Source organism: Dipodomys spectabilis, unplaced genomic scaffold (assembly GCF_019054845.1).
Source record: "Dipodomys spectabilis isolate Male_0828 unplaced genomic scaffold, ASM1905484v1 ptg000499l, whole genome shotgun sequence".
NCBI lineage: Eukaryota > Metazoa > Chordata > Mammalia > Rodentia > Heteromyidae > Dipodomys > Dipodomys spectabilis.
The window spans coordinates 1579449-1603633 of record NW_024871176.1 but is presented as its reverse complement, the minus strand read 5'-3'; the positions used below and the strand labels follow the sequence as shown (position 1 = coordinate 1603633).

Genomic DNA, 24185 nt, shown 5'->3' with positions numbered 1-24185 from the left:
ATGAGACTCTTATCTCCAATAAATTACTCAAAAACCTGAAGTGGTACTGTGGTTCAAAGTGGTAGAGCGCTATCCTTGAACAAAAGAGCTCAGGGACTGCACCCAGCCCCTGAGTTCAAGCCCCATGACTGAGCAAAACAGAAACAAAAACCATGAGCAGCTACCTGAGGAAAGTTGCTGGAGGAGTTACGGGAGAGGGAGCATGTAGGAAGCAGAGTATGCACAGTGGATTCTGGAGTGCTAGGCCAGTGCTAGACAGATGAGAAATCCCTTACTACTACCACACTGTGTGTACTTAGCACAAGTGATTCATCCTGCACTGAGGAGTTATGACCCCAGACACAGAATACTACAGCATCTGATCTGCAAGAAGAACAACAAAATAAACCCTTCCATTTTTCCAGTTTTTATTAGCATACATTAATTGTGTAGAAGTAATGGGTTTCATGGTGATATTTCCACACATGGTAGGTAGGAAAGTAATGGAAGAAAGAATTGCACTTTAAGCCCGCATTTATTCATGTACCTCTATCTTGAACTGGTTTCACTGGAGTACATGGTTTTCTGTTTCTCCTTTCTATTCCCTTCCCCTTATTTTGCTTTTTCTTTCCTTGCAAGAGGACCAAAGATGTTGGAAACTGGAAAGGTAAATGGTTTTCTAATAATATTAGCCAAAAAGACACTGTTCTCTTGGAGAAAACCCCTGAGACCACAGCAGTTACTTTATAACTACTAAGGGCTGTGGCACTTGAGACTAATGTGAAATTTGGCAGCAAAACCATTCGACCTCTCATACCATTTCCTAAAGATCTGGGCTCTTTCTCTTGGCATCTCATGAATCAGCAGCTTTATATTCATTCCTCTCTCTCTCTCTCTCTCTCTCTCTCTCTCTCTCTCTCTCTCTCTCTCTCTCTCTCTCTCTTTCCCTCCCTCCCTCTCTGGAATCCCAGAATTAAGATCTAAAAGCACAGATTTCCAGCAATTCATTTAGCCCCAGTTAAAAAAAAAATGTAGCCAGGTGCCAATGGCCCATGCCTATAATCCTAGCTACTTAGGATCATGGCACAAAGCTAGCCCAGGCAGGAATGTCCATGAGACTCTTATCTCCAGTTAACCACCAAAAAAGCCAGAAGTGGAGCTGTGGCTCAAGTAGTAGAGCTCTAGCCTTGAGCACAAAAGCAAACACAAAAGCTAAGGGATAGGGGCTGGGAAGGTGGCTCAGTGGTAGAGTGCTTTTTGCATGCATGAGGCCCTGGGTTCGATTCCTCAGCACCACATAAGCAGAAAAACCTGGAAGTGGCACTGTGGTGGCTCAAGTGGTAGAGTGCTAGCCTTGAGCTGAAGAGCTGAGGGACAGCGCCCAGGCTGAGTTCAGGCCCCACGACTGGCAAAAAAAAAAAAAAAAAAACAACTAAGGGACAATACCCTGGCCCTGAGTTCAAGCCCCAGGACCAACACACACAGAAGAAATTTTTAATAACTCCTTTTCAACAACAAAAGAAAAAGAAACACTAAAAGTAATCTATATTCCAATGATCAAGGTGATGTAAAAAATAACCATATTACCAATAGAAATCCATGCAGATTACAAAAACATCAGCAAAGAGTAGAAGAAAAAAGAGGAAACAAAGCTCTAAAATCTCATTTGAATCAAGAAAAACCTACACATGTGAAAAGAGGGCTAGAAGGAAATAGGACCTGTGGCACCATTGGTTGATACTTCTTATTGTTTGTTCTTTTCTTCATTATCCCCACTTGACTGAAATGATAATACAGATAATGAAGATACTATACAACTGTTTGCAAAGATCCAAAGGGCCAGTTGCTACAGTGAGATCCAGAAGGCCATCGTAAGCTTTTCCCTTCTAGACTAACAGAAGTTGCTTCCTCCTCTATATCATTTTAAAGAGGGAAGGGAAGAAGGCATTGCCACTTACTAAGCAATCAGCCAATATGGTTCATCCAAGAGCAATAAACTGGCCTCCAGAGAAAACCAGTGAAGCTCAGGAAATTAAGACCTGGAAATCCCAACTGAGTGCCCTAATGCATCCCTCAAGAGTTAGTGCCATATACATTACACTTTCTGGTGTAGGCACTTTCTTTTCAATTTAATTTTAAATCTTTCAAGTGATTGCAATTTCACTGCTACATTCAGGACCAAGCCAACAAACTATTAATCCACCTTCCCTGAGCAGAAGATGATGGCTCCAGCAAACTTGAAGGGTGGCCATCCAACTTTCCTTCAAGGGCCGGTTGGCTAACCAAGAGTCTTAGACCTAGTTCAAATCCTTGAATCTCTACTTCACAACTCCCCTTACGTATCTGACCTTAGATTTCCTCACTGTAAAAGGGACCTTACCACCTAGCTCATAAAAGCTGTTGTAGGAATTAAATTAGATGATTCATGTAAAGGATGCTTGAGTGCATACACAGTAGATGATCATTTAAAGCCTGATGGTTGAATAATCTACACGGAGGTAACAGCTCCTTCCTTTGTATTTTCCTATATGAACCTAGTGGGTTAGAATGGGCAGTACAGTCTGTGGCTTTAAAAGGCAGAATTCTAGTTGGTACCCAAACCTGGGGCTTAGTTATACCAACTAAACTATCCAGGCTTAGATCATAAATATGGCTCAGGGAATACTCACTGAATTGTTGATAACAGCTAATTGGAACACTGGCCATGAGGATGGAAAATGAAGATGGAATGAGGAGTCACATTTGAGATAGAATCAATAGGATTCGATAATAGTTTCTGAGAGAGGCTGAAAGAGAAGAATCATGCCCCCAGTGCAAGACTGGGTTAGCTAAAGGTACAGCGTATTCATTCAATGAATCATTTATTGAGCACCTTCTAAGGGGCAGGCACTGGACTGTTTGGTGAAACAAACAGGGAAAACTGGGGAAATTCTTTCTAGTGATAGACAACAAATAAACAAAAAAAAAATGCCAGATTGTGACACAGGAAATACATGGGGCAGTGGAGTGAAGAACAAGATTTAGGTGGCCAGGAAAGGCCTCTCTGATGCGGTAATACATGAGGTGAAGGTGAGATGGGGCTAATAGATAGGAGGAAGTATTCTAAGAGGAACGAAGAGACTCGGAGATGGAATGGGGCCTTGACACTTACGTTCAAGAAGAGAGGAAAGGATTGGCAGAAGAGGAGGTTGAAAAAAGTGGGTAGGACCAGTTAGAGGAGGACGAGCAGGTTCTTGGGAAGAAAATCAGCTCACTTTCAATAGGTAGAATTTGAAGCACTCTCCGAACTAAATATCCCAGACTAGATCCTAAGAACTAGAGGCAGTATCATGGCTCCAGAAATTGTCTAGTTGAATAAGAATTGCCAGAGAATGTTCTAGACATACAGATTGCTTAGGCATTAAAAATATATGTTTCTTATATATAACCCTTTACCCTGTTGGTGAGAATATAAATTCTTCTATCCACAATGGAAATCAGTATGAGGGTTCCTCAAAGATTGGGTGGGTAAATGGATGGATGGATGGACAGAGAGATGAGTGGACAGATAGATATCTGGGGTGTCTCCCTGGGAAATTCTAATACAATTAAATCTTTGTCAAGACCAGGAGATAATTTTTCAACACACCCTGATAATTCTTCCTGGTCCATTCGCTTAATAAATGCACTGTACCCATTTAATAAATGAACTGTGCCAGAACCAGGCTAAGTAGTAGCAATAAAGCTCTAAACTGGTTAGGGAGCTTGCAGGAAACCAGTAAGTTTTAGATTGAAATTATGATTCATGCACACAAAAACAAGCTAGAAAAATATAGAACAGAGGCTGGGAAGGTGGCTCAGTGGTAGAGTGCTTGCCTTGCATGCCTGAGGCCCTGGGTTCAATTCCTCAGCACCAATAAGCAGAACGGGCCAAAAGTGATGCTGTGGCTCAAGTGGTAAAGCACTAGCCTTTGAGCTGAAGAGCAGAGGGACAGCGCCCAGTCTCAGAGTTCATGCCCCACGAATGACAAAAAAAAGAAAGAAAGAAAAATATAGAACAATTATAGGACCTATGCTAGATAAGCCTAAAGACCTTTCTTTGAAGAAGTGAACCTGAACGGACAGATGAGGAATACAAAGGAAAAGCCATATGTCAGGCTGGGGGAACAGACAATGGAAAAGCTAAATCTAATCTTTTGCTTTATTCTAACTTGATTAAACCAACTGGAATGGGTAGGCATGCATGATAGGGAATACTGTTTCATCTTTCAGTGTTTACCGAGCAGTCTAAACATCCACAAGCATGACTCACATGTCCCTGCTCTCAAGGAATTTGCAGACAGATGTAGGAGACAGATAATCTAAGGACAGCCCCTGAGTAAATGAAAACCTATCAGAGCATCATTCATGGTCTGAGAAAGCCAAGCAGATAGTTAATACAAATGTGATGATGTGAGCAACTGGGCTTTGTTTTGTTGGTTTGTTTTTATGGTCCTACCATCTCAGTGAAAGTTTTCAGTGAAATATTTTCAACAGTGACTATCCAGTAGACACTGTGCAACTGACCGATACTGGAGAAAATAGCATGCTGTTAACATTCACTGAGCACATAGATTTGACAGGCCTAATGGACAATCCTGCAGAGTTACTCACAATGGCCCAGGGAATAATGGACTATTATTATCCCCCCTTTTCAGAGGAAGAACTCGGGGCCCAGCATGGTGAAGAGGCTATTTTACTGAAGTCATTGGTCTCTGATGTGGTCATTTCCCAGCCTTGAATTCAGAGCCTCGGTTCTGGTCCTTCACCAACGGCTTAGCTACTAATGCAGTTGTTTATCTTGGCGCCCGCCCGTTCCCAACGTGGATGGCTCTGCTTATCCCAGTGATCCCCCCTGCAGTGCGGGTCTCTCTGAGGTCCTGTAAGGTAGAAAAGCTTTGAGAGGAGCAGATTGCTCTTGTTCCCACATTGAGGGGAAGTAGAAGGCTGCAGGGCAAAGCTGCGTGCTGCCTCCCGCGGACCGTGGGAAGAACAGGAAGTCCATGGCTAGCTGGACCGTGGATTCTTTCCCCTTGAATATATTTCAGTTCTGTGGGTTTTTTGTGGGTTCTTGTGACGGAGCTGACCCTCTTCAGCCTGCAGGCTGGCCGCTCTGGCAATGAAAGCGCTTCACTTCCCCGCTCCTGAACCTCTTCCCGCAGGCTGCGCTCTGGGCGGCTGGGCGCCTGTCCCTGTCCCGTAGTCTCTGGCTGGGCCACCCAGACGGCAGTGTCTGCTCTCTCTTTTCTTCCCTTCCTCTGGCTTTCTCTCTCTCTCTCTCCTCCCTTCACTCTCTTCCCTCCCTCCCCCTCCTTCCCAGTGGGGAGGCTCTTGGCTGGGGTCCCTGGGCCTGGCCGGTGCGGGCGGAGGACGCAGGACGGGGTGAGGTCACATCTCCCTTGAGTCCCGAGCGGCTAGCTTTTCAGAGCGTTGTGGCCATGGACCGGCAGCCGGAGGCCGGGAAGGCTCGGACAGCGCGATCGGCTTCCCTCCCCGCCTCCCCGACTGCGCCCATGTCCCAGTACGCCCCCGGCTCGGGTCTCGTCAAGGGGGCTCTGGGCGGCAGCAGTCCCGAGGCCAACACGGAGGATGACAAGACCGAGGAGGACCCGCCCATGCCCAAGAACTACCTGTGGCTCACCATCATCTCGTGCTTTTGCCCCGCGTACCCCATCAACATCGTGGCCCTGGTCTTCTCCATCATGGTAAGTGGGCTGGCGACCCTGGAGCCTGAGCTCCCTTTCCTGGGCCCCGCGCCGCGTCCTGGCTTTCTGCGGCTCTGGGGGCTCTCCCGCTAGCTAGCGGCACCTCCGCGCGCGCGTGCGCTCCTCGCGGGGCTCAGGGCGCTGGCCAAGCCTCCCGGCCGCTAACTTTCCCTTCATTTCAATAATCCGCTACGGTAAACTCAACTTCCAAAGTGCGGCCTTGGGCCTCCCGGTCCCTAGGCGCAGCCCCGCGCTCGCTGCCCCGCTGCTCCGGCGCGCGCGCCCTGGCAGGCAGCGGTGCGCCCCGCTCTCGGAGCGCCGCGCGGGCTCTCCCGGTCCCCCTGGTGCCCCTCGCCGCCGCCGGGCGCTCTGCCCCACTGCCAGGGCATTCTTGGGACGGTCCCCGGGAGACTCCCGGCGCCCCCTCCGGCCGAAACGCCGCACGCTCCCTCCCGGGCGCTTTCCTTTCCTTCCCTCGCCTCCGTGCGGCGTCCGCTTCCCAGCGCACTTGAGGCTGTGTCGCTCCGGCCGCCTCCCCAGGACTTTCTTGGGCTCTCTGGCCTTTTCCTTTCTCCCGGTGGCTACCCCCCACCTTTACCCCCACGCCGTGTACGGCCTGGAAACCCTGTCCTGGCCCGTTCCTAGGCACCCCTTTGCCTCTCTGTCCTGCGCCCAGGCCGTCCAGGGCGCTCTGGTGACTGCGCTAGGGCCTAGGGACTTCCCGGTGCGGGCCTCCGAGCTGCGCGCAGCCCCAGTAGCAAGGAGGTCCTGGCCTTACTGAGTGGAACAGCTGGTCAGGGTGGCTGGTGGGTCGCTGGGGTGAGCTTCAGACCGGCTCTGTCTCCGGACAACCCTGGCAGCTGCGCTACCCCCGCCCCTACCAAGATCTACCTTGCCTGCAGGAAGAAGTCAGAACTTCCCACCAGAGACAGCAGGAAGTCTGCTTGGTGATGGTGGTCAAGGTGGCGGCCACCTAACACGCGCCCAGGAGTAGAACCCAATTTGTCTCCTGGGTACCTATGGAGATTCATTTTTGCACCTGCAAATTGTACACACACACACCCTTCCACCAGCCTGGCTGTGTGAACCAACGTTCAAATGCACAGCAGCTGAAGTTCAGGCTGTGGTGAGCAGGAAATATTTGTAAAGCGCTTAGAACAGAACCCAGCAAGGCATCACCATTATCGCCATCACCACCACCATCATCATCATCATGTCTTCCTACATGAGACCTGATCACTATTCAAAATCAAAGCCCTCTGCAAGCTCTCTCTCCTCCTTCCCTCTTGCTTTTGTTCCCAAACAATTCTCTCCTTGCCACATGCCTCTTTATTTAGTGTGTTCGAGATCTCTGACCCCTGTTAGAATGTAAGCCAAATGAGGACAGGGGATTTGGCGGTTCTGTTTGTGGCTGTTTGTACAGTACCCAGAAGAGAATGTGGCATGTGGTAGGACTTACTAGATACTGTGACATGCATGCATGCAGGAAGGACAGAATGGTGTTAATGGCACTCAGTCATGATTGGCTCCTGTTATTTCCCCTCCTGGGTGCTGGAGTAGTGGAAAGCGGAAGCCACTGAATCAGGTTCCTTAAGACCAACTGGCCAACTTCCTCCCTTCCTTCCTCCCTCAGTATCTGGCCTTGGGTTTTCTGCAGAGGCTAGGAGACATGTGGCAGCCAAGAAGCTCTGGCTGGCACTGGTGCTCACTCTCTGTCCTGGCTCATTCATGAAGCTTTAACCTCCATGTGGTAGGGGCAAGTTGGACATTAATATTGCCACCCCATGCACCCTGGGATGAGGTTGGTACATTTTTCTCATAGAAACCTCTTTTTCTAATTCCCTCATCACCAAGTCTTTGTTCAATAGTTTCACAGAAAGAGACCCAAAACGGAAATAGAAAATTGACTCTGGAAAGTTTCAGGCCCTTTTTTTCCCAGAGCTTTAGTATCTTCATCTGTAAAGTGGAAATGGGAGTATTGTTTTGGTTTGGTTTTGTTGAGATAAGGTCTTACTATGTTACTTTGGCCTTGAACTCACGATGTCACCCAGATTGGCCTCAAATTCACAACCAACTTGCCTTGGCCTCCAGAGTGTGACACAGCACCCAGTTTGTGAACATGGTTTTGCATTAGCAAAACAGTTACAAGATGCAGTACAAGATGCACTGTGCTAGGCAGGTGCAATACCTGTCAGACACAAGGGTAGATTCAGAACTGGAAGACACCATCTGTCATGCATGAAAACAAGCAGAACAGCAGACAGCTGGAAACTACACTCTAAGCTTCACTCTCCTCAGGGAAGCAGTTTGGACCCAGGCTCGACAAGTTTCACAACAAAGATTCCCCAGTGTAAAGGACAAAGAAGAGGGTGTGCAGGGGGAAGGCTGTCTTCTCCATTTTCTGTTGCTAGTAGTCTAATAGCAGAGTCTGAAAACATTAATATTAAAAAGAAGGAGGTCTTATTTGGTCCAAAGTCAAGGGGTCACATCTAGTGATGACCTTGCTGGTGAAGTCCTGATAAAACAAAGCATTACATAGCCAGAAATGGGAAGCATGCCAGAAACCTAGCCACTGCTGGGCATGGTGGCACACACCTGTAATACCAGCACTTGGGAGGCTGAAACAGGAGGATTTTGAGGTTAAGGCTAGCTAGACTATACAATAAGACCCTGGGCAGGCAGGGCATGGTGGGGGAGGAGAGAGAGAGAGAGAGAGTCAAATAAACTAGCTTTATAATAGACCTATCTCAGAATAACTCATCAGTGCATAAATGGACTTATCCATTCATGAGGGCAGAGCACTGATCACCTCTTAAAGACCCTCCCCCAGCCCCAGTCCTACCTCTTAACGTCTCTTAGTGATATTCAACTTCAGTTTGAGTGGGGAGGGTTCACACTGTATTCAAACCAGACCAGCACCTGTCCAATCCCTAGGTATGCTCTTTTGCTAAAGTGTCTGTGATGTTCTGTCTTGGCTAATTTCAAATTTCAGGGCAAGTTCAGGTACAGCAATGATGATGGGGGGGGGGGGGGTCTTGAATGGGGGTAGCACTATTCCCTATGGAAAAGTTTGGAATGTCTGAGGAGCTTCAGTGGTAGCCTCAATGATCTGAGCTAGTCGTGGCATTTGGTCCAAAGAGCCAACATACTAACATCCTGTAGGGCTAAAGATTTCTCCCAATGAAGAACCTGAAAATACCAGTTTAAAAATACTATACGATAATGAAAACTGAGGGAAACATGGATGTGTTGAAAATATGGACAAGGCTGAAAATACTTCCCAGAATGGCAAAAAAAAAAAAAAAAAAAAAGGCAGCAGAAGCCCGAAGCTCCTTCTATAAACTTACAAAGTTGAAATCGATGCCACAGTATAAAACTACTTGGAGAAACACACATGAGAAGGCATTGTTCATGCAGAGGAAATCTGTGTCCTTCCTGATACCTCATGAAGAGCAAGACATCCCAGGCCAATAGTGCAGCGCCCCACAGATAAGTTCCAGCACATCAGTGAGTCCAGAATTCGACCCGTGTTCACCCAGTGGGCTACACATCTCCCAGACTGGGCGATTACTAACCCATATTGCACCTGCAAAGCAGAGCACAGGCTGACTTTCAGAGGTCATCTCATCCTTTAGAAGCCAGCTAATGATCTCCTCCCTAACTGGACAGAGACAGACTTGCTCTCCGGTGAGATTACATAGAATGACCCCAGCCTGCACTGACAGACTGGAGTTGCAATGCTGGAAATGGGATCCATGGAAGGTCAACATGTGCTGAACAGGAAGCTTTTGCCCCAGCTGATTGGCTCCATTTCTCTGGAATTCAGACAGGGGATTGGGGAATTTCTCTCTGGCAGGTGACCAGTTCAAAAGAGTCCTCCAGAGAACTAAAGAAATACACATCCAATTGTCCTACGGCCTTGCCAGCAGTGACAAGCTCCATCCTCATGCACAACGCTTTTCAGCATCCCACATCTGGTACGAAGCAGCAACCAGTGATGATCAAACCTTTGAAAAGTTCTAAACTGAAGTGTAAAAAAAAAAAAAGTTAATTCTAGATATTGAAGAGAGTTTAAGCAGAGATGATGGGCATGTTCAGAGAGACAGGAAACTAGCCATATCCACAAGATGGAACAATCAGAGAGGTAAAACAGAGTTCTCAGGAAATAAAAAAAATACACAATAGATTTATTTTAATAGAGTTTAAGTTTAACTTGAGAGAGCTTCACAAATTCATGCAAAGCTTGAAAATATGGAAACAATCTAAGTATCCATCACTTGGATGATGAATTTCTAAAATTGTGACATATACAGACAATGAAATATTATTCAGCCAATAAAAGGAAAGAAATTCCAACACAAGCTACAAACTGGATGTATCTTAAATACATTATTCATAAGTCAAAGAAGTCAGTCACAAAATAGCAGATATTATATGGTTCCACTTGTATGAGTAGTCCAATTCACAGACAGAATGCAAGACAGTCATCACCAGGGACTGGGGAGTGGAGGCATGGGGGATTGTTTAATGAAGAATTGTTTAATGAGTGAATTTCAATTCTGGATAGCTCTGGAGTGGATGGTGATAATGATCATACAGTAACGTGAATGTACTTAATGCCACTGAATTAAATGCTTAGAAACTGTTTAAATGAGAAGTCTTTACTCCAGTTTTCTGTGTATGAAACAGAAAATATTTCTATCTCTTCTCCCTTTCTCTCTACTCTAACCTATAATACTAAAATCCTTGCTAAAAACATGAAAACAAAAAAACTTGCTTAAGTGATAAATTATATATTACCACAATGAAAAGCAGAGAAAGGAAATGGTCTTCCCAGCAGATATAGTCAAGAAAATAAGTTAAAATTTGAGACTAATCCCCAGAAATGTAACATTTCGGGACAGTTTCAGAAACAAAGGAAAAGAAGAAAAAATGTAGAAATTATCAAATAACTAATACCCAATAAAATGGAAGAAACAAAATGAACACTAAGACATACCATGGAGACTTTCATATATTCAGGGATAAGATTTCTCTTAATCCTATAAACCTCCCAAGAAAAGAAATACACCACATAAAGGTTCAGGATTTCAGAATTCTTACAGTAATGCGGGAAACTGAACAACAGTGGGAAGAAAACCACCTTGGAATCCTAAAGGGACATCATTTCCAACTTTGACCCATCCACATAATCATCAAAGAGACAGCAAAAAACAAAGACATATTTAGACATTCAAGATCTCAAAGAATTGTCTCCCACCTATCATTTCTCAGGCAGTTATAGGAGTGAACCAAGGTAGTGAGCCAAGACAGAGGAAGACATGGGCTCCAGAACATTTATCTGATACAGAAAAGAGGCATAGAGAAACACGCCTCAGAACAAGGCAATCACGCCCACAGACCCATGGAAGATTTGACTGACACTGGGTGGCTGGCCCAAAGACACTGTGTCATACTCCATTCTCTGGGCCAGGGCTGGCCTGGCAAGTCACAGACTGGCTCTGAGCCCCGACCACACCTGCTCTGGAAGATATAGCTTAGGTCACAAAGAAAGTAAATGCCCTCAGGATGCAAGACAAACCAATCTAGGTGTCTTTCCATCAGACCCGCGCTCCATCAGGGACTGCCCTTCCCAACAAAGCCAGATTTCAGGCAGCCCACAGCTAGGTTTAGAGGAGAGACTCTCCCTATCTTTGGTAGTGAGAGCGAAACATGCAAGTAACAGGTCTTGGCCCAGACAGCTGGCTCAGAGCTCCACGCTGCCTAGATAACAAGGGAGTCTAAGTGGCGAAAATTATTTGCCTGGTCTCTCCGCGGAACTTCTCTCAACTGTCCCTGGTTCTGGTAGTAAAAGTATGAATCATAATCCATGTGACTGACTTATTAATTTCTGCGCTTGAAGCGCTAAAGAACATTCAGATGATAAAGGCTTTGAGTGAAGGGTGGCCTCATTTCAAAACTCTCTTCTAAGTACCCAAGATCCAAGGGCTCCCCTTTCCCCCCAACCCCCAGGGAGAACAGGCATTGGGTAACATGGGAGCCACAGAGGGAGTGGTGGGAGTCCTTTCAGTCCTATGCCACTAGAGGAACATCTCACCTCTACTTTGAGATGTTCGTCTAGATGTTTGTATCAAAGAACATAACTGACAATCACATGTGGATTTGCTGATAGAATGCTACAGTGGCTGGATCCATCATAACATACGGTGGGGGGTTTTGAATAAATGAACAAGATTGGCCACTAATGGATGTTTCATGAAGCTGGGTTATAGGAACATGGGAATCCATTATGTTACCCCATCCGTTTACATATTCCTTCAAAGTTTCTATAATGGAAAAGAGGAGGAAAGGAAAAGAGAGGAGAGAGGAGAGGAAAGGGAAAGGAGGAAAGGAGAGGAGAGGAAAGAAATGAACACATAAAGCCTTTCTCCTAAAAGCATCAAATGCTGCTCAGATAAATGACAAAAGGAAAAGAAAAGAAAAAGCAATTACCAAGCTGGGCACTGATGGTTCACACCTGTAATCCTAGCTACTCAGGCTGAGATCTGAGGAGTGTAGTTCAAAGTCAGCCTGGGCAGAAACATCCCTGTGAGATTCTTACCTCCAAATAACTACTCAAAAACCAGAAATGGAACTGTGGCTCAAGATGGATGAGCACTAGTCTTGAGCAAAAAGAGCTTAAGGACAGAACCCAGGCCCTGAGTACAAGCCCCACAAATGACAAAAAAAAAAATGCTTCCAAACTTTATAATCTGCTGAAAATCTTATTCAACATAAGATAAAATAGCAAAATTCAAGAACTTCTCTTTGTGTCCTTTACAGATCTCCTATTCATCAAACTGCAGGAGAGACCTCCTACATTTAACTCCTTTTAATGTGTTTCCTTATTCTGTATATTTCTGTATATTCTGTAGTATGGCTATTAGTACAGTTACTGTTATTATAGCTCATTACATGTGTCGTTAGAACACTTCCACATGGGCACAATTCTTACTTATTCCTCATAAAGTCTTTGTAAGGCACACAAGAAAGCTACTGTCTGTATGTACCCAGGAAAAGATGGAGACTAGGAAAGATGAAAGTAGTGGAGAAACCAAACATGACAGTCCTTCCTCCATGTAGCTTACAGTCTACACTCAGACAGCCTATGACAAACACACAGCTCCGAGGCTCCTCATATGCACACATACACTTAAAGTTTTTTCTTTTAATATATTTGCCCATCTCTGTAGGAGGATCATGTAATGTCCTCAATCAAACCTGGCAGAATTCCTCCAAGCTCTCAGCTTTAATGATAGACAGGCAAAAGGACAGCTCTCATTTGTCCTTGATTATATTTATGGAAAGAAAACAACCAAAATGGAGCACTACAATTCAGGACACTAAAGACATTTACTTGCACACCCATGTTCATTGCTGCACCATAGCCAAGTTATGGAAACTGCCCAGATGCCCTCCAATAGATGAACAGATCAAAAAAATGTGGTACATATACTCAGTGGAATTTTACTCATCCATTAGAAAGAATAATATTATGTCATTTGCATGAAAGGGACAGAGCTAGAGAAAATCAGCTTGAGTGAAGTAAGCCAGGCTCAGAGAGACAATGGTACGTGTTCTCTCTCATATGGGGAAGCTAGTTATCTAAAATACAACTATGCATGATAATATACACAGGGCTCGATGCATTTACAAACAATTGAAAGGAGGGTATACTTAGGAGAGAGTCCAAAGTCAGAACTCCTCTGAACAAAATGAATACTGGGAAGTAGAAATCTGTTTTAGGGGTGTGGAGGGCCACACAGGAATGGAGGAGGAAAGGGTGAACAAATACAGTCATTATATTCAATGTACACTATGTAAAGAAGTGAACTATGTTCACTTGAGAGTAGGGATGGGAGAGGGAAAAATGGGGGAGAATAAAGGAAAGAGTGACATTGCTAAGAAGCACTGTACACATCACCTGAATTATGGAATAGTAACCGCTTTGTACAACTTCATTAATAATAGTAATGATAATAATAATGATGGAAGAATAGTCAAGTGAACCCAAAATAAGAAAACAACCAACAGCAATGGATGAGCACAAATGAGTTAATAGCAATGGAGAGGGAATGCACTCTGCCACCTGGAAGCCGCTGTCCAAATTCCCAGCAGTACCTTTTAGGCACAGAAACGTAGGAACAAGCAGAATCTAAACAAGAAATCTCCAAGTCATCTGAAAGTTTAGGCATTTTGTTGCTAAAAAAAGGAAAAAAAAAAGCACCAAGTGCTGACATACAGCAGCTATTTTGATAGGAGCTTGCTCTCCAGGAGTATAGAATCTAAAACACAACTGAGCTATATAAAGAAATTGCACCTACACAAAAGGACCTCTGACTCTGTTCAGGCACTGATATTGTTCTACAGGCTTGTGAGGAAGGTAGAAGGAGAAAGACAGAGGGAGAGAGACAAATGAGAAGATAGTCAGACAGACAGATAGACAGACAGACAGATGAAAAGAGTAAATCTCACTTCTCTCTGAAGTAAAGGAATAAAGCAAATGAGGACATCTTGGGAATAAAGCAAATGAGGACATCTTGGGAAAGACAGAAGAAATGGAGTAGGTAAAAGGAGACACTCTCTAAAAATTAGGATTTCAGTACTGCAACTCAACAGATCAGAATATTGGCATATTCACAATAGCCAATAGAAGAATTTTAAATGCCAGTGACATATTTAGGACATGTAAGATCAATACAAAGAAGGTTTCGCCAAGAGATTAAAATAGAAAAATATCAGTTCTAAATGGACGGGCATAATATCACAGAATAGATGTTCGCTCCAGCATTAGTTCTGAAGTAATTTCTAAAGCAAAGCGAGTGAACATGACAGCATGGCGCTCAGCACTGAGCAACAGCTTAATTAACATTTGTTGTTGTCGTTAAAAACATGAAAAAAATGGAGACAGCCATAAATATTGATTCCAATTTAGAAGATAGACTAAGTAAACTATAACACATCTGTGTACAACACAGAATGTTATACAACTCTCAGAACCATGCTTTTGGAGGACTTCATGATATCAGGAAATGCTCATTATAAAGGATCAATGGGAAAACAGGACACAAAGCCGAATCATAGACTCTGTGAATTTCCACCTGCTTATCAATCAAAAGTCTCTACATACCTGTATATAGATACTCATTACTTGAATATGCATGGAAGAAGTAATGGCTAGAAATATTCCAAAGGGCCTGTAGACCATGCACAAGTTAGCAAGTAAACAAGATCCTTTTGAGAAAGTGGTAAACAGTGAGAAGAGAATAAGCAGGAGGTATGAGAGGAAAGGACCAGGAGAGATGAGGAATAGAGCAAAAGATATGTGATGTTAGAAAGGGTGGTGGGAGCTGGGCACCTGTGGCTCATGCCTGTAATCCTAGTTACTCAGGAGGCTGAGATCTGAGGATTGCAGTTCAAAGCCATCCCAGGCAGGAAAGTCTGTGAGACTCTTATCTCCAATAAACCACAGGAAACGGGAAGTGGCCTTGTGGCTCAAGTGATGGAATACTTGCCTTGAGCTGAAGAGCTGAGGAACAGCACCCAGGCCCAGAGTTCAAGAAAAAGAAAGAAAGAAAAAGAAAAAAAGAAAGGGTGGTGGGTAAAGGCCAAGGAGGAGAAACCAGTCGTAGGAAGGTCTGGGCAAAGCCAGTAAGTGCAAAGGCCCTGGTGCAGCAAGAAGCTTTCCAGCATGTATGTTATGCCAGGTGATCTGTTTAAAATGAGTCAGGAAGCCCAGGGTAGAGCAAGGCCACACAATCAAGAGCTGGGCCTTCTGTCACTCAGTGAGGTATGTTTACAAGAGGCAGCAGACCTTCCTGCTCTGGTCTCAAACCAACCTGCTCCCACATCTAGTGCCAATTTACAATTTGCTCTTTCTCCCACCCTGGAACAATGTCTTAAGTTAGCTGAATCTTTGCAGAACAGGGATTCTTTTTCGGCCTGGGTCCCAGATTCTCTAGGCATTCATGATCTGCTGGTTTAACCAGGGCTTAATCAACAATCGCCCAGGTCTGGCTAGTTCTTATCTTTCGCTGTAAATTTAGTTCCCTGACAAACGTCCAGCTGAACTTCAAAGGGAAGTGTTTCTCAGGTGCTCTCACAAAGCTTAATCTGCATGGTTGAGTGCTCTTTCCAGCGAATACTGGGGTGACCATCAGGCCTCCCCAGGGGATATCTAACCTCTTGTCACTCAGTCTTGCCAGGCACACCAGTTTCTCTGGGAGCTACTATTTGTCCCCTGGGGCCCTCGAGGAGCAAAAGCTCCATCTTAATGTGTTTTGTTAAAACAAATTATAACAATGTACCGCTCAATGTGGTTTGTTTCTGGAGTTTTGTTTAAAATTATACTCAGAAGGGTGTACAGCCGTCACCACTACTCAATTCTGGTAAATTTGTATCATTCCAAAAAGAGATTTTTACATTGTAAGAGCCAGGTGTGATGACACACACCACTCAGGAAGCAGAGATACAAGTATCAAGGTCCAAGGCTCTCCTGGGGAAAAGCGAGGGACCCCATCTGAAAAGGGTCACAGTTTAAGTGGTAGAGAGCTTGCCTAGCAAGTTTGAAGCCCTAGTTTCAATCCTCAGAACACCAAAGGAGGGGGAGCAAGAAATCTCATGCCTGCCAGCAGTCACTCTGCACCCCTCACCCAACCCTCTCCCCACTAGCAGCCAGTTTGCTCTGTGGTTTTACAGATTTGCCTACTTTGGATATTCCATGTCAATAGAGCCAAACACTACAGAACCTTTCATGTCTCACATGACGCTTCCAAGGATTACCCACGCTTCGCCAGGTATCAGCACTTCCTTCTGTCTCCTCCAGGGATGCACAAACACAAATCAGGGCAAAGAAGTAAAGAGAGTCTGGGAGGAATCTATTCAGCATATAGTGGGTCACAACTTAGGGGTGTGAGAGAGGAAGGAGAAATCAAGAGAGGCTTGAATCCTATCTGAAAAAAAAAAATCATGATAATACCAAAGCGAAAAGGGCTAAGGGCCTGGTTCAAGCAGGTGAATACCTGCCTGGCAAACACAAGACCCTGAGTTCAATCCCCAGCACTGGCAAATAAACCAAAAAGAATGTCTCTCAGAAGCAATGAGGGGTCACTTGAGTGGGGGGGGGGAGGTCCCCTGTCCATCCCCCTACCCAAGTGACCTATAACTCAGTTCCCACAGGGCATTATCAGATATCAAGAATGTTCCAGAAAAGCTACTTCACACTAAGGTGCCATTGCCTGCTCAGCCTTCACTCTGTCATCTGTCCCATGACACAGAAAAAGATGCCTGTTGTCTGTACCAAAGAAGAGAATTTAATGACAGAACTCTTCATTTTTTAAATTGAACTCTTTTGTTTCTTTACACTGGGGAACGTCATTGGGGAACAACTGAGCAAGCAGGGTTTAGAAGACAAGAAGTATATTTAATAGCTATTTTGCTCTGGTCCCCAAAAAACAGCTATGTAGTAAAGTCAAGTAAGCACTAATTTTTCTTGCTGAGTTCACCAGCCGCTGCTCTAACTCATTTAACCCAGAATGACCAGGAGGTAGAAATAAAAACTCACTAGTAACATCTCCCATCAGGAGTATCTGACATCTGGAGGCCCATTTTGTGTGAGAGTGAGTGCAGGAATCTTGCCCAAAGGAATGAATGAACTGTCTGCAGTGACATTTGTTCCAATCCTCAGGGATACATTTCCTGGTTGTTGTTGGGTCTTTTTGGTTTTTTATTTTTGTCAATGGCCAAAATGTTACTGAGTTAGAATCATGCCAGCTATCTAGTGCTGGGCTATCAAATAGTACATGAAACCTAGTTCTGAGGTTCCTTTAGACCCATTCAAGCATTGCTTTTGTAAGGGGCGTTTGCTTATGTTTGTAACACCACAGCAAGTTGCCTTTGAAAGTGGTAACATTTGCTTCTGGCTAAGTCTCAGAGGGACTCAGAGTCTCTCAGAGAAAAAGAGAGTTCGCTGATTGTAACCTGGGGGACAAAGTTGCTGATAGTTCTACAAAGCAGCTATTCCAGGGCCTGCCACAGAATATATACCTGATAAACACTATTCCATTAGTACGATTATTACTGTAATATAGCTCCTGGCTCCTTTCTTTCCAGCCTCATGCCTGTCTGTCTGTCTGTCTGTCTGTCTATCTGCCTCTGCATCCCTACCTCCCTTCTCCCTTTCTCTCTCTCTCTCTCATGTGAGTATACCTGTTATTCCCCCCTCTTCTTTAGCCCTGTTCAGGCCTCGCTCCTTCTGAGGTCTTTCCATTTTCCTTGTCTTAATAATATTCTGAAATCATCTTTTTATGTGCATGTTTACTTCTTTATTTTCAATCTTTAACAAAATTCGAGCTCCATGAGGGCAGAGAGCAGTGTCTGGCACATAGATGGCAGTAAATAATGACTGAGTTAATTTATTATGAACAAGGGAGTAAATGGACGAGTGGATCGATGAATGTATACAAATTAATGAATGGGTGTCTGGATGAATGAAGGTGTGGATGAAAGAACAAGTGAATGAATGAACAAATGCTTGGCCATCTAAGACAGCAGTTCTAAACCCAGCCACTCCTCAAACTCACCTGAGAAACTTGCAAACCAGAACTGGATCCTGCCCACAAAGACCCTGATTAACTTGTTCTGGTATGGGTCTTGGGCATAGGAAGATTTTAAAACCCTACCCCCAAGTGATTCAAAGGCATATCCAGGGTTAGAAGCTCCCAGCTCCCAGTGTACACACTGCAGAGCTCCGGGGAGTCCCCCTCTGCCCCACACTAGCAGCAATCTCTGGTCACACTGCCCCCCCCACCCCCCACCCCCGGCCCCCAGGGTATCATGTGGGAATGTAGCAAGAGCTCTGTGCTAAAGAGCAGAGGCAGAGTACTTTCCACATTTTCCTGGCTCAGGACAGCCGTGTATCTTTGCCATTCGGTGTAACGTGTCACCAGTGGCTATGATCTTGGATCCACCCTCTGGGCTTTCAGATCCAGTTATCAGAACGTACAGGATTACTGTGGTGTCTCTCTCTTTGGGCTGTGGGTTCCAAGAGCTTGCTGGACCCACCAGCAGGAAATGAGCCACAGGACTGTCTCACTGCTTCCTGCTGCAGCCTTCTTGGGGCTCAGGTCAGAAAACTGCAGCTTCACACCTGGCTGCTGAACAACTTTCCTCCTGTGGGTATTGAGTATCGTGTGTCCATCCAGGGAAGGGTGTATAAATAAGCTGAAAGGGATGCAGGGGCCATGGCGTCATGAGATTTCTATAGGAGAGGGCACTGGCCCACTTTCCTGTTGGAATGTGACCTTTACTGGCTGAAGACCTGACGCTCTTAGAGGGTTTGTACTAACAGATCCATGTTGCCAACAGGAGCCCAGGGTTACAGCAAAGGGAAAAGGCATTGCAGGTGAATCCTGGGTACCTCACAACAAATGTGCGATGGGAACTCATTTGCTGTGTATTCTGGTAAAGGTTCATTTCCATCGCAGAGGAAAACAGAAACTGGGAAGAAAGGAAAGGCCCTTCTCTTTAACATCCAACTGGCTGTTGGGTGTCTTGGAATACGAGTGTTTTATGAAGCTATGAGGTCAGAAAGAAACTCCAGGCCAGATCCAAGGGCCACCATTTCAGTTAAAGGACAGTGATGTGGAAGAAGGGTGACTCAGAAGGAACTTTGGAGGAGGGATGTCTTGGTGGTAATGGAGAACATATGAATCCAGTTGTAGTCTATATACATAACCGGGTACTTCTGTGTCTCCATGATGGTCAAGGTTTCTCAGCAAAGACCGTTGACTTAAAAAGAGGAGAGGCTTGTTCCAGCTCGCGCTGGCGGAGGGTTCCAGCCGTGGTGGTCAGGATGTGTGGCGAGGCAGCACCACAGCATGCCATGTGGGAGTGCTGGCACTCCACTTGCAGAAGTGGGGGGCAGGGGCGCGTGAGTAAAAGTGAGGCCAAGAGCAGAGTCCCCTGCGCGGACACACCTCTGGCGGCCTGACTTCCTCACGCTAGGACCCATCTCTGTTTGTTTTAGCAGTACTTGGGTTTGAACTAAAGGCCTTGTGCTAACTAGACAGACAGCTGTCACTTGATCCTGCACGCCCCCCCCCCCCCCAGCCCTTTCCAATTTCACTGTTTTTCAAACAGAGTTCCACTTTCATGCCCAGTGCGGACCACGAACTTCCTGTTTATGTAGCCCATGTGGCTCACACCACAGTGCCCAGCCTTTTATTTTATTGGTCACTAATCTTTGCCTGGACTGGCCTCAAACGTATCCTCCGTGTCTGCCACCCTCTCTGTTGTCCCCATCTTTGTGCCCATTAAGATACCACCTCTCAAAGGCTCCAGCACCATCCAATAATGCCAAGGGATGTGGACCAGGCATTTAAAACATGGGCCTCTGGGGACCATTCCAGATCCACATGATAACAGAGATCAAAATGTTTAGAAAAGGAAAGGAAAGGTTTTACTTGTAAGGTAACTTCAAAGGGGCCAGCTAGCTAAATGAAAAGCACAACGTGAGTATTTAAAGAAAAGAAAATGCAAATTTGCCAGTGTTACCAAGTTTTACATTGGTCTGCTTATGGCTAAGACACAAAGCAGGATCTTTCTCAAGAGTTTACTGCATCCCAAAGGAAGCAGCCTACCATGAAACTTCAGCGTCGCCCAAGCAGGGATGACGCTGCCTTTGTGAAGATTTGTAGGAAGTACATAGGTTTTAATGCATAAGGGATATGGATTAGACAGGCTGACTCCATTATTCTTGATGTATCTCAGGTGCAAATGGTTTCTTTCTCCTAACCACGATGTGTGTGCTCGGTCATTACCGGGGAAGGTGTCTTTGCTTGGGATTCATAGAGGAAAGCGTGGTAGATGCAAATGCACTGAAGTGCTAAAACTGGGTAATAAGATTAAGGAAAGAGCTTTCCTATTTACTCTATATGTCTCTACAGCACTAAAAAAGGCTTTTCATGTTCACAAATTGTATGAGTATTTTTTTAAAAAATAAATAAGATCACAACAACTTTGAATATCTAAAGCCAGCATAATTCTCCCCATGCCAGATGGGATAGCTTACATGCTAAGCCCTTCAGGGGGAAAAATTTAAAAAACAGATTTATACGACATGCATTTTTCTCTAAAACCCATGTCTACCACTTTAGTCTGTCCCATCTGCCAAATTCCCTTGGTGGTGTGACATCCCGATTAGAGAAGAAAAGAAATGGCAGTCAGGGTTGGAGCCTGTAGCTCAATGGTAGAGCACTTGCTGGCAGGCTGGAGGTCCGAGTGCTTGAGAAGAGAAAGGCATTTTCATACCAGGGAATTGTCATGCAAATGTTCTGGACAGTGATGGTGGTGATGGCCACACAATGATAATGTCAATGTTCTTAGTGCCACTGAACTGTACACTCCAAATGGTGAAAGTGATTAGTTTTTATATGTAATCCATCACCACAATAAAACTGCCAACACACACACACACACACACACACACACACACACACACACACAGAAGGTACCTCGTCCATACACCAGCCAAATCAAAATCTCTCCAGGGAGGAGTGGGGGGCAGATATCTCAATGTTTTTAGCTACCCAGATAGTTCTAATGGGTTCCAGGGTTGAGAACTCCAAGATCGGGGCCTCAGAATTCTAGATCTCACCTTGTTATAAGTCTTGAATCTCATCTGTACACAACACCCCTAAAAATCACATCCCCCTGGCTGCTGAGTCTCAAGACTATTGCCGACAAAGGCAGCCCAGCTCCAAGAATTAAGAAAGGGTTCCAGAAGCAGACGGCTCTGGCTTGAAGAAACAGACAGGCTGTTTCTCTGGCTTGAAGTCTATCTTCCTAATAGTCTGGGGACAGTTATTACTGAAATGACATCAGAGTCAAGAACAGAGGCTCCCGATGAAATCCACAATTCTCATCACTAGCGCAGTGTCTCTGCACACTGGGCGGCAGTACAATTTGGGGAGGGGATGCGAGGGGTGTATTACAGAGAGGACTTACTACTATAAGGGAAACTGGCAGCTCCTGGCCTGCCCCTCAGCAGCAGGAATTCTGTGAACACTTGATGCTGCTATACCAGCTTGGAGAGCTACAAGAAGCCCTCAGCAAACCCATGTTTCATAGGGAACCAGACACGGTCATCCACCCATTCAGTCTACACATACCTCCTGAGTTCCTGCAATGTGCCAGACATGACTCAAAGTACCAGCAACAAAGGCAACATGGAAATACTTGACGAGTTTGGCCTGGATGCAGAATCAGGAAGGACACTCTGCTGAGTCGAGTAATAGAGAAGTGTGAGGGGAGAGAGAGGGAGAGCCAGGATGGCTGGAGATGGAGGAGGGAAGAGGAGCTCCGGGGTACCTGCTGTTATTCACCAGCGCCACATGTTGACAACTGAGAAAGCCGTATCTGTGGGCACCAGATGACAGCCTGGGCTTGGGCAAGAGCCAGGCAAGCTGTACACTGTAAACACTGCCCCAACTCCCTTCACTCTGTCACTATAGCATGAAAGTAGCCATAGTCAATAGTAAACTAACCACTGTGGCTATGTTCCAAGGGGACTTTACGAAAGCAGGTAAAGCCAGACACCAGTGGCTCAGACCTGTAATTGTAGCTACTCAGGAGGCTGAGATCTGGGGATCATGGTTTGAAGCCAGCCTGGGCAGGAAAGTAAGTCTGTGAGACTCTTTTATCTCCAGTTAACCATCAAAAACAATGTTGGAAGCGGAGCTATGGCTTAAGTGGTAGAACGCTTGCCTTGAGCACAAAAGCTTAGGGATAGCACCTAGCCCTGAGTTTAAGCCACAGAAATAAAAAGGTAAGGGCTGAACTGGACTCATGGGTTATAGCTGGCAAAGCCTGCACAGCTTGTTCTACAGGAAAAGACAAATCCTTTCATTCTGCAAATGGGTTTTGAGCATCATCTATTGACTGCCCTTCGCAACACAGACAAGCACTACTAAGCACTGTACCCTTCTTAATATGCTATGATAAATGATAAGGTAAAAAGAATCAGGAAATACACAGAAGGCAGGGTCAGCCTAGCACTTAAGGGACAGCCTCTCAGAGGTAAGAATACCCATGGCGCTTACCCAGTATCCTGGCACTGGGGTGAGCAGTTGCCTGAGTCCTCTTGGAGCCATTCTGTCGGGACAGCCAAATTCCTCACCCCTATCCTTATGCATCGTCTGTGGTCACCAGCTCTTTCTTTGTGCCCCCTCCAGTCTCTGAACAGCTACAACGATGGGGATTACGAAGGAGCCAGGCGGCTGGGGCGGAACGCCAAGTGGGTGGCCGTCGCTTCCATCATCATCGGCCTCCTCATCATCACCATCTCCTGCGTAGTGCACTTCACAAGGAAGTAAGTCGCCAACACTAAAACCAAAGGGGCAGCGTGTCTTCCTCACACGGCGGTGGGCCACGTAGGCGGGTGGACATTCTCCCTCCACAGGATCCCAGGCTGGCCAACGCACCACCAAGCCTGCAGCTGTTCTAGGCAGAACAGGGGCGTGGGCTCAACTCGTGAGCGCAAACGTCTTGAGTTGTAACCACTATGATTTTGCCCAGAGTAACCCTCGTTGGCTTTTCTCAGGGCGTTTCTCAGCAAACTACAAATAGAAAGAAAAAAAAAAAAAAAAACAAGTACTATTTGGAGGCTTCACAGTGAGATGCTGGTCCAGAGTTCACCTGACTCTTGGATGTTATCTTAAGTTAAATCAGGTACATGGCAGACAAAGTGTACTTATATCCTAATCCATAAATATATCCCTCTTTCTGATCCAAATTGTGGGGAATCCACTGCACTGATGTTGCTGCCACTTAAGAGGATACTTCTATTAGTAAGTCCCCAATAAATGTCTGTGCCTAGATGTCTGTTTCTAGTGTTCCAATAAAACTTTATTTACAAAAGGGTATCTGTCTGCAGGTGGTAATTTGCCAGCCTCTGATCTAGAATGGGAAGTATCTTCAGGCTAATTCTGGAAAATGGAAGATCAGATAATATCAGATGGGCTGAAGTCTCAAATGTCACTTAAGCATGAAATTAAATGACTAACACTGGTCACATAGTTCCATTTAACTGCCAGAGGGTGGGTAAGACAGGAGAGTAAAGATGGTTAAAGTTGTTCTTTGTCCTACCCTGTATCTGCAGAATGATTTCCCGCGTGACTTTGCATTAAAGTAGCCTAACAGTTCTTAGTCTAAGGACAGAAAAGTCACCACATGCTTTTGGTATCACCATGATCTTTCCTAAAGAGATGGATACTATTGATATTCCTCTCTAGACTTGGGTACATTGCTTCCGACTCTCTAATTAGCTAAGATGAGCTCCATCTGCTAGAATCAATGACACTTTGACAGAGGACAAGGTGACATGATGACAACCCAGCCCCGGAAATGTCAAGCCCACATCCATCTCCATCTTGCTGTGTAAATCAG

At 45.4% G+C, this 24185-nt stretch overlaps 1 protein-coding gene across 1 annotated transcript; it reads left to right on the top strand.

Annotated features, from left to right (window-relative positions):
* The first annotated feature begins 5490 nt into the window (after positions 1 to 5490).
* On the top strand, positions 5491 to 23160 carry Tmem233 (transmembrane protein 233). Its single transcript, XM_042669634.1, has 2 exons — positions 5491 to 5702; positions 22973 to 23160. The coding sequence occupies exons 1-2, from the start codon at positions 5511 to 5513 to the stop codon at positions 23111 to 23113; spliced, it is 333 nt and encodes a 110-aa protein (XP_042525568.1). The 5' UTR covers positions 5491 to 5510; the 3' UTR covers positions 23114 to 23160.
* Positions 23161 to 24185: the final 1025 nt, after the last annotated feature.

Excerpts from the sequence above, each read along its gene's own strand:
- Tmem233 (XM_042669634.1), top strand. The coding sequence starts at position 5,511 with ATGTCCCAGTACGCCCCCGGCTCGGGTCTCGTCAAGGGGGCTCTGGGC. Across the intron at positions 5,703-22,972 it reads CCCTGGTCTTCTCCATCATG|TCTCTGAACAGCTACAACGA; the intron begins GTAAGTGGGCTG and ends TGCCCCCTCCAG.